Consider the following 11,089-nt stretch of genomic DNA (forward strand, 5'->3'; position numbering starts at 1 on the left):
TTTTCATGTTACACGTTGTTTTGAAAAACTAATACGTCCAATCCTTTTAAAATTGTTTTTCTATCAATTCTGGGCTTTAAAATCTTGAAAACCATGGAGAAATGATGGAGAAACCGTCGGGTTTTTTAAACGGGTTCGCGGGTCAAAATATGGTTTGATGGGTGAAGAAGATGACAATAAACGACATGTCGCTTTTTTTGTTTTAATTAAAGAAATGTCGTTTTACTTAAGCTATGTCGTTTCTTCATATAAATTGTAACCATACTTAAGTCCCGTAAAAGTCAGTGGGCTTTATATTTTATACTCACTATTTTGGGCCTTTGTTTCTTTAACCCATATTTACGTAAACAATTCATTTGAACTAGGAATTGTTTAGGGAGCATGTTCGTTATGTTCATTATATATTTTATAACAATGTTTTACGCTTACATGCATTCAGTAAATCATCTCTTTTGATTGGGCTAGTTTTAGTTGCATGTTTGGGCCTGAGATTGGTTTAATTATATATATTACCAGTAACATAATATTGTCTCCTTTTTGCTACGGTTTCATTCCTAAGAATTTAGATTGATATATATTGACTTAATATTACAGTATATTGATATGTTTATTACAGTGTATTACATTATCATGTGGTAATATATGATTCACATTGACTTATCTATTATGTCTTTAATCATATATAAAAAAAAAAAATGCATAATTAAGTTTATATGCAAATGTTCAGTTTTAATGAATATTATGTTATTATGCTATTTATCTAAAGTTGTATGCTTTATTATTAATGCTGTTTGTAATATATGTATAACATTTAGCATAATAATGACTAGCATAATATTATATAGTTTTAGTTATATTATTTTTGTGATTAATATGATCTTTATTAATTAGAGAGTAGCCACAGCATCTTTAATTAATCTATATTGTATATTTAGAATTAAAATCACATTAAAATAATAATTGTGGTTGATCATATGCTATATTATGAAATCTACCCACAGGAATTTTATAATATTTGTATGATTAATTAGGATAAAATATCCAATTATATTTCCTAATTAACCCACAGGTATTAGGAAAAGGAACATAGTTTGATAGTTTTATCATAATCGTGTGAATCTAATTGAATTAGAACTTTAGCCCACAGGCAAGTTTTATGTCTCTAGATTCATTGAGTAAAAACATGTTATTACATTGGTAAAACATTATATAGTAATTTTATTCAAAACAAAAAATTTTAATAAGCATGTCTAATTTATGTAAATTGCAGCTCGTCAACCTGTTAGTTACTCTGATGTGGATAGTGACAATAAGAGCCTTATCCTTCATTTAGGATGGATGGATATGCTAAATGAAGTTATGAAGCTAAAGCCACCCACAATTACTCACATGAGTACCCCAGATCAGGTTGATCTTTATGAAAAGTGAGAGCGTTTTAATCGCTTCTGCATCATGCTCATAAGGAACAAAATATCTGCTGGGATTGAGGCTTCTCTTGAGCAATATGAAGCAATTGGTCTTTTGTTGAAGGCAATAGACGAAAATTTTGTCACTTCATACAAAGATTTTACAAATGCTCTTATCACACGGATGACGAACATTGCATCTCAAGCGAAGGCCTTGGAAGTTGACATTTCAGAAACCTTTAAAGATCAAAAGGGCAATAAGAACATTAAGAAAAGGGCAAAGTGTTTCTTTTGCAATCAGAAGGGACACATAAAGAAAGAGTGCCATATGTTCAAAAGGTATGCCTGATAAAAGGGTGTTTAACTTTTGTTTGTATGTCATAAATTAAATCTAACAAATGTTGGTCATAATACTTGGTGGATTGACTATGGTTCTACAATCCATGTTTCAATTACCTTGCAGAGTTTGAAAACCAATGGAAGCCAGTAAGAAGTGAGCAATACATCCTTTCAGGGAGCAGGATGAGCTCACATGTGGAGGCTATTGGTTCTTGCAATTTGGTGTTACGCAGTGATTTTGTTTTGCATTTGGAAAAGACTTTTTACGTTCCTAGTTTTTCAAGGAATTTAATTTCAATTTCAAAGCTTGTGCCCTATGGTTATGAATTTCACTTTTTCGGATAAAGGTTTAACCTTATTTAATAAATCTGAAATTAGTGGTCATGGTACATTGTTTGAAGGTCTTTATTCCATTACATTACAAACTAATATTGTTAATAACTCCTTGAATGTTACTTCTGGGTTGAAGCGTTGTATTATGAATGAAAAATCTTCTCTATTGTGGCACCGGAGATTGGGACATATCTCCATTCTGAGAATTAAAAGGTTAGTGAATGAGAGAGTACTTAATGCTCTTGATTTTACTGACTTTGAGACATGTGTGGATTGCATAAAGGGAAAGCAAACCAACAAGTCTAAAAAGGGTGCAAAGAGAAGTACTGAATTGGTAGAAATCATACCTACAGACATTTGTTGTTTTGACATGGATGCAAGTAGTCCAAAATACTTTATCACTTTCATAGATGATTTCTCACGATATATGTATCTCTATTTACTTCGTTCTAAGGATGAAGCTTTAGACGCCTTTAAAGTTTTCAAGGCTGAAGTAGAGAAATAATGTGGTAAACAAATTAAGATTGTGAGATCAGATAGAGGTGGTGAGTATTATGGTAGATACACTGAGAATGGACAAGCACCTGGGCCATTTGCGAAGTTTCTTCAAGAACATGGGATTGTTGCCCAATACACTATGCCTGGTACTCCGCACCAGAATGGTGTTTCAGAAGAAGAAACCGAACTTTAATGGACATGGTGAGAAGTATGAGGAGTAACAGTAAACTTCCTCAATTCTTGTGGACTGAAGCACTAAAGACGGCTATGTATATATTAAACCGAGTTCCAACCAAGGCTGTTTTAAAAAACGCCATTTGAGTTATTCAAAGGTTGGAAACCCAGTTTGCGACATATACGCGTTTGGGGATGCCCGTCTGAAGTGAGAATTTATAATCCACAAGAAAAGAAACTAGACCCTAGGACCATTAGTGGGTATTTCATTGGATATGCCGAAAAGTCCAAGGGTTATAGGTTCTATTTCCCATCTCACAATACTAGGATTGTGGAATCAAGAAACGCAAAATTTCTTGAGAATGACTTGATTAGTGGGAGTGACCAATTGCATGACTCAGTGTCTGCATTAGATCACAATGAAGCTGAACCTTCTAGTTCAAGTGATAGACTGATTATCGTACACACTCCTCAAGCTCAATCGTGTGTAAGACAACCAGCTATTGAGATTCCATAAGTTAATAATGCTGATCCTTTAGATCAAGTTGCTGATCAAGATCATGTTGAACAACCAATCGAACATCCGATTGTACAACAAGATCCTCAAGAGAATAATGAAGCAACATTAAGAAGATCTACTAGAGTTAGAAGATCAGCAATTCCTAGTAATTATGAAGTGTATCTGCAAGAGACGGACTGCAACATTGGAGCCGAGAATGATCCTGAAACGTTTTCACAAGCTGTAAGTTCTAAAGAATCTAACTTATGGCACAAAGCTATGATTGAGGAGATGAACTCTGTGGCAATTAATCAAGTCTGGGATTTCGTCGAGTTGCCTGATGGTTTAAAAGCCATTGGATGCAAATGGGTCTTTAAAACAAAGAAAGACTCACAAGGCAACATCGAAAGACATAAGGCAAGACTTGTAGCCAAAGGGTTTACTCAAAAAGAAGGAATCGATTACACGGATACATTTTCTCCTGTTTCAAAGAAAGATTCCTTTCGCACAATTATGGCATTAGTAGCCCATTTTGATTTTGAGTTACATCAAATGGATGTGAAAACAGCCTTTCTTAACGGAGATCTAGAGGAAGATGTTTACATGAAACAACCTGAAGGATTCTCTTCTAGTGATGGTGAGCATTAAGTCTGCAAGCTTAATAAATCCATTTACGGTTTGAAACAAGCCTCCCGCCAATGGTATTTAAAGTTTCATGATGTCATCACTTCATTTGGCTTTGAAGAGAACGTCATGGATCAATGTATATACCAAAAGGTTAGTGGGAGTAAGATATGTTTTCTTGTTTTATATGTGGATGATATTCTGCTAGCGACTAATGATAATGGGATGCTGCATGAGGTGAAACAATTTCTTTCAAAGAACTTTGATATGAAAGATATGGGTGATGCATCTTATGTTATTGGCATTAAGATCCATAGGGAAAGATCACGAGGCATTTTGGGTTTGTCTCAAGAGACCTATATCAATAAAGTTCTTGAGAGATTTCGGATGAGAGATTGTTCACCAAGTGTAGCACCCATTGTGAAAGGTGATAAATTCAGTTTGGACCAATGTCCGAAAAATAACCTTGAGAGGGAACAAATGAAGAATATTCCATACGCTTCCGCTGTAGGAAGCCTTATGTATGCTCAGGTTTGTACTAGACCTGACATTGCATATGTTGTTGGAGTATTGGGTAGATATCAGAGTAACCCAGGTCTTGACCATTGGAAAGCTGCAAAGAAGGTTATGAGATACCTTCAATGAACAAAGGATTACATGCTTATGTTCAGACGGACCGATGAATTAGAAGTGGTTGGCTACTCTGACGCTGACTACGCCGGCTGCATTGATTCAAGAAAATCCACTTCAGGGTATGTTTTTATGCTAGCTGGCGGAGCCGTGTCTTGGAGAAGCACAAAGCAGACATTGACTGCTACTTCCACTATGGAAGCTGAGTTCGTATCTTGTTTTGAAGCTACATCGCATGGTGTTTGGTTGAAGAGTTTATATCTAGGCTTAGAGTTGTCGACTTTATTTCTAGGCCACTAAAGTTGTACTATGTCAATTCAGCTGTTGTTTTGATGGCTAATAAAAGTGAAGTCGAAGCAACACATCGACATTAAGTATTTAGCTATTATAGAACGTGTTAAAGATGATAAAGTGGTCATCCAACAAATTAGCACTGAGTTGATGATTACCGATCCTTGACTAAAGGCATGCCACTAAAGAAATTCAAGGATCATTTAAAATCATGGTATCTGCTTACATGATGTATTACATGATGTAATCCTTATGATGAGGTACATTCGTTTTTTCATAAACTCTAATTCAGTTAGATTTTTCTCATATAGTTGTGCACATTCATTATATTTTTTGAGAAATATCGTTTAAGTGGACCTAGAATAAACGTATGGTTTATTCACTAAAGAATTAGAAAGGCTATTGAATTGAGAGACATTATATCGTAATACATGGAAGATAATAATCGTTCATAGAGAACATATCGCCATGATTCATATGTTGTGTTTCTTTAATGTGAGTGCTTCGTTATATGGACCAAGTGGGAGAATATAAGAATATTTCCATTTTTAGTTTGTTATCAATGGAAATAATCTCTCCATTAATATGGTCCATATACAAACGGTTTTCGACCAAATATAACGCACAATTAAGAGCCGAAATTAAGCAAATTGATTACGTTCATTATAACGTAATATTTCTCATTGATGGTTATGAGAATGTAATATAAACGATTTTGAGGTCCCTAGGCTCACTCATTCAATTCAGAAACTAACACCATCTAAGAGAGAGAGTAAGAGCCTAGAAGAACCACAAAATTCTCGTCGGAATCGGAGTCCGGAGCTCGCCGGAAAAACCACAACAATGGTCGGAGGTAAACCGATCCTTTTCGCTTCCGCTTTAACGTGTTCATGTTGTTATAACACATTTAGTATGTGTAAAAATATCTTACACTCTAGAGCAAAGACGAATGATGAAGAACAAATAAGAGATATTGTGAATGAGTTAGCAATCAAATGACATTTGTTTACAGAGTATAGACGGCTCATTTATTGAGCGCCGGACTATTCCCTGTTGCTATCACGTGGCGGACTGTGATTGGTAAAGGTAGTAGACGGCGCTTATTTGACATATACATATAATTTTTTTTTAAAGATGGTTTTGACGGCGGTGTTGCAGAAAGCACTGTCGAAACGTCTGTGATTTTTATGAAAACCTTTGTTCGTGGAAGATAAACGACGCTCATTTATTAAGCGATGTTTTTTACCCCCCTGAAACTCACATGGCTGGCTATAGTTGGGTATGGGATATAGACGACCCTCAAAATATGAGTGTCGTGTATACTTTTGCTGCTACAGCCACGTGCGATTAAGACATCGTACCGTGATTATAGACGGAGCACCGTCTATTCTGTTACACACAATTACTTTGCTAATGTGGCCAATTTTAATTAGCACAAATCAATTTGAATGTAGCTAAACATTTTAACAACGCGTTCAATTTTTTTGTAATAGAGGTAGACTGATAAATAACCGGTTTAAAAGCAATAAAATGTTTGCTCTATCTATTCATTTATTGTTGAATAATAAATAACCGGTTTAGAATAAAATGTCAACTGCTACTATTTTTGTCACAATCCTGGGAGTTTTAGCCTTTTTTTTTATTACTTATACTAATTAAGAAAAGGGGTTGACAATTAATTAGAGCTAAAATCATGTTTCGAGTAGTTTTTTTGTTCCTTTCTCATTTGAAGTTTATAATGTTCAAAATAATATCTCTTGCTTTAAGAACTTATAATTTAAAATCATATAACTACATCCATTTTCAATGGATTAAAACCAGAAATCCCAGGATTGACTCAGATAAAGCCTCCAAAAGTATCCACGTGTGAAATAAAATATTCTAAGCTATATTGTGCATGGTTTTGTGTGTAAACTAAAGGCATGTTGATGGGCATTCTTGTTTAAAATTTTTACACATATGGCGCAGTGCATAAAAATAATAATATTTTGACTGAAGCATACCTCATGAAGTAGCGCGCATATGTATACATATAGCGAAATGATTTTTGTCTCGATTCACGAGTGGGGAACGATCCACTCGTGAGTTGACACGTGGCCACTAACTGCCACGTGTCAACTCACGAGTGGATCGTTCCCACTCGTGAATCGGGACAAATAGCGTCGCTCATACATATATGTGTGTGTGTGTAATAAGAATAGTATATATGTATGTGTGTGTGTGCAAGAATAGTCTTAACTTTTAAAGTTGATGCCCGGCTTCTTTGAGAAATAAAAAAAAATACTGAACTAAATTGTCGAAATCAGTGGCCATACACACACACACACACATATGTATATATATATATATATATATATATATATATATATGCGTGTGTGTGAGTGATTATGACTCCTCTAAATCAACAATTTTTAATAACTGCCAGTCTGTACATGATCGATCGTGTACGTAGCATTTGCCTTGCCCTGAATTTGTTGTTATACACAATTGTGAAAACAATGTCAGATGGAGTAAAAACTGGAATAAATATACCAATATAATCCAACACTATTTAATTTCAACAAACATCACATAGTAATAAACGACAAAGTTTATATGATAATTTGGTTTAGCCAAATTTTACAACGATCGATCATATCGAATACCGCATAACAAATTCAAGTGTGTGTGTGTGTGTGTAACAAATTCAAGTGTGTGTGTGTGTGTGTGTGTGTGTGTGTGTGTAATAACTGGTACTTATATAAGTCGAACTCAGTTAGCAACTAATAATTGACTCATCTACCAAATGATAAGGAATTAGTAGCGCTCTTGATCATTCTTCAAAGCCTAAATTATTTTTGTACCAACATCTGTGTAATTTTATAGTAAATAGATTGCAAGAATATTCAGTTGGGAAAAATAAAAAGAGTTGTATGAGTATAGGCAAGAAAAAAAAAACAGAGAAAAACTATGTGAAATTATATTATCATTCAGAACAATTATTCATATAATTAAAGTTGAAAATACAAATAGTTGGCGTGAGACATCATGTGAATACATAATACATGTATCAACTTTATCATTGGTTCGCTTATATTGTATGACGACGAGTAACAAGAAAGAAGTTGTCATCCCATGCGTAAGATTATACCACTTACTTAGCCATTAATTTGAATATTTCAATCCACGCGCATAGACCAATATATACATGTATAAATATACACATATATAATTATATATATATACCACATCTTACACCCTTAAAGATACAGTTCAGTGCCCTAGGAAGAAAGAACCAACGTCTTTTTGGACTCCACTAATGCATCTATGGCGTTCAGCATGTAAGGATATCACATTTTGTCATCTAAAAACTAAATCGAACTAATATAGGGGCTCTTTTGTAAATATATATGAAGTACTGCCCTTTAAAATTTCCCACACTAAAAAGTGTTTTATTAATCATGTAGTTATTGTTATATTCACAAAATACAGTGAATTATTTAAGTATCAGATAGTTGATAAATAAAAAGAAATTGTACTGCGAAATATATCATTAAAAGTACTGGTATTCCATTTTTGAACTGATCAAGAAATTGCAGATTAACTTCTATCATTATCAAAATACAACTACTCTCAATTTATAATTAGTTGATAATTAATCTTTTTTTTTCTTCACTTGGCCATATAATATTTATAGAAAAAAGGAAGACAAAAAGACAAAACTAAAACAGGGCCCAAGGTCAGAATATATTGAAGCTAGTTAGAAAAGAAATAATAAAAAAAAAATTCTAAAAATGTTCAGAATTTAATAACACATGAGGAAGGTTTTATGTGGGGATGATCTCAAGTGATCTGTCGTCCTAAGCTACCATTGACTTCTCTCAATATTTTTATAATCATTGATCAGATATCACCTACCTTATACTCTCTCTCATTCCCCTATATATATATATATAGTTCTCTCTTTTATCAAAGTAAAACCCATTGGAGTTTTTATGCGCCTCATATATATTGATCAATATAGATCATTGAAGAAATGAACATCGCATCTTGTTACCCAAATTTGTCAGAAGATAGTTTGTCACTACAAATGTTCTCCAATATCGCTGATCGTCGCCAAGATCTAGGTCAAGATGATAGTCAGAATTTACAGCTTGATCAACGACAAGCTAATAACATGACAAGCTCTCTCCTCTACAGCCTTTCAATCCTTAAAGAAAAAGTCCACAATCTTCAATCCCTACTCGGAATAATTCTCTCGCCGGCAACGAACACGACCGAGCCATCATCATCATCATCACCACCATCACCATCCATAGCCATGGCCACCATGAACATGCACAATACAATCCAAGATATCATCATGACTTCCTCTTCCATGTTGCTCACTATCCAACAACAAACTGCCCCGATCGGGCTTTTATCGGGTAATTCTAACCCTAACCCTAACCCTAGTCACAACAACAGCAACAACAACAATATCTTAAACGCTGCTGTTCCATCAAGATCGCCACTAGGGCAACAATATATGATCTACCCTAGTAGTACTAATTATAGCAATCATCAAAATCCTCAAACCGTATTCGATTGGACGTACGGTCACGAAGATCCTCAAAACTTCACCAACAATAGTACGGCCACCACTTCCACTTCTATCAAGGAGGTCAAGTCCAACATCACCAACGGCTCTAGTTACGACATCATCGAACTGGATGCGGCGGATTTGCTGGCGAAATACACCCACTATTGCCGGGTTTGTGGGAAAGGCTTCAAGAGAGACGCAAACCTTCGGATGCATATGAGGGCCCATGGGGACGAGTACAAAACGAGTGCAGCCCTAACAAACCCCTCGAAGAAGAAGAACTTGACATCGATCGCCGGCCGAGATCCCTCGAAGAAGTACTCGTGCCCTCAAGAAGGGTGTCGGTGGAACCAAAGGCATGCTAAGTTTCAGCCGCTAAAATCGATGATCTGCGCCAAGAACCACTACAAGAGGAGCCATTGCCCGAAGATGTACGTGTGCAAACGGTGCAACTCTAAGCAGTTCTCGGTGTTGTCCGATCTGAGGACCCACGAGAAGCACTGTGGGGACCTCAAGTGGCAGTGCTCTTGCGGGACTACCTTTTCAAGGAAGGATAAGCTCATGGGACATGTTTCTTTGTTCCATGGACACACGCCGATTGTGCTAAACAATAACTCTTCTCATTCTTCGTCTGCTTCTGCTAATAGTGTCATTAGGGTTGCCAAGAGTGAAAGCCAAGTACTAATGTCACAGGCTCAGATTGATAGCATGATGATATGATAATCATGATTTTGTTTTATTATGTTTTCTTTGGTGTTTTTTTTTTCTCTTTTTCCATCATTTTTTTTTCCGCTGAAAACTATAATTTTGTAACATTTTTTTTGTTGGTTTTGTAAATGCTTGTCCTATGGATATAACTAGAACGTCATATATCTAGTATTGCAGCTTGTATTTTATTCAACGATATTTCAAGTAAGTGTGTTCGGGGATATTTCAATATTTCATCTTTTTCTTTCTTCAATTTTCTAAGGAACAGTTCTTAAAACCAAATAATACGTGTTGTATTATGGTAGAAAAATAACTAAAAAGAAAAGATAAATTATATGTAATGGTTGTCGAATATCGGGAAATTGACAACAATAATACCAATTGTTTGTCACTTACTAAAAATCAACAAAAACTCAAATATTGACACATCTAGTACCAAATCGGTCACAAACTGAGTTGATTTTGTGACATACCGATTTTAAACTAAATGTGTCAATATTTGAGTTTTGATTGATTTTTGGTAAGTGACGAGCAAATAGTATTATTGCTGTCAATTTAAGTCGCAATAATATTGGGCTCCAATACTTAATCTGTGTATGTAAGGGATTGGTGACCATATCCTTGTAGCCCAGTCACATCGCTCTCTTAGAACATGCGCCATCGCAGCCTCTTCCCAAGTGCCCATGTCCTAGGGCTGACCTTCTACAAGTTAAGGGGGGTAAAATGCACTGGTTAAATTTTTGTCCAAATTTAGAAGCATATATTGTCATATCTAAAAGTGCGGCAATCTTTTAGAAGCAAATGTCGCTTCTAATCTCAAATTCATACATTAACATCTTTCAGAATGTGGCCGCAAAATTCTAAATTTATCTGTTATAAATCTGTGATAATTAAGAACTTATGAGGATTTGAATTTATCGGTTATAAATCGGTTATAATGCTTCTAAATTTATCGGTTATAATTCAGAAATGACTAATAAATTAAAATTCTATGATTATAAATCCGTGACTAATAAGCATTATAAC

At 34.9% G+C, this 11,089-nt stretch overlaps 1 protein-coding gene across 1 annotated transcript; it reads left to right on the plus strand.

Annotated features, from left to right (window-relative positions):
• Window positions 1–8,809: 8,809 nt before the first annotated feature.
• LOC149381173 (protein SENSITIVE TO PROTON RHIZOTOXICITY 2-like) lies at window positions 8,810–10,286 on the plus strand. Its single transcript, XM_089601308.1, has 2 exons — window positions 8,810–9,268; window positions 9,443–10,286. The coding sequence occupies exons 1-2, from the start codon at window positions 8,810–8,812 to the stop codon at window positions 10,073–10,075; spliced, it is 1,092 nt and encodes a 363-aa protein (XP_089457434.1). The 3' UTR covers window positions 10,076–10,286.
• Window positions 10,287–11,089: the final 803 nt, after the last annotated feature.

Source organism: Urtica dioica, chromosome 11, assembly GCF_054948205.1.
Source record: "Urtica dioica subsp. dioica isolate 48M chromosome 11, U.dioica_male_clone48M_v1_H2, whole genome shotgun sequence".
In the NCBI taxonomy this organism is placed as follows: Eukaryota; Viridiplantae; Streptophyta; class Magnoliopsida; order Rosales; family Urticaceae; genus Urtica; species Urtica dioica.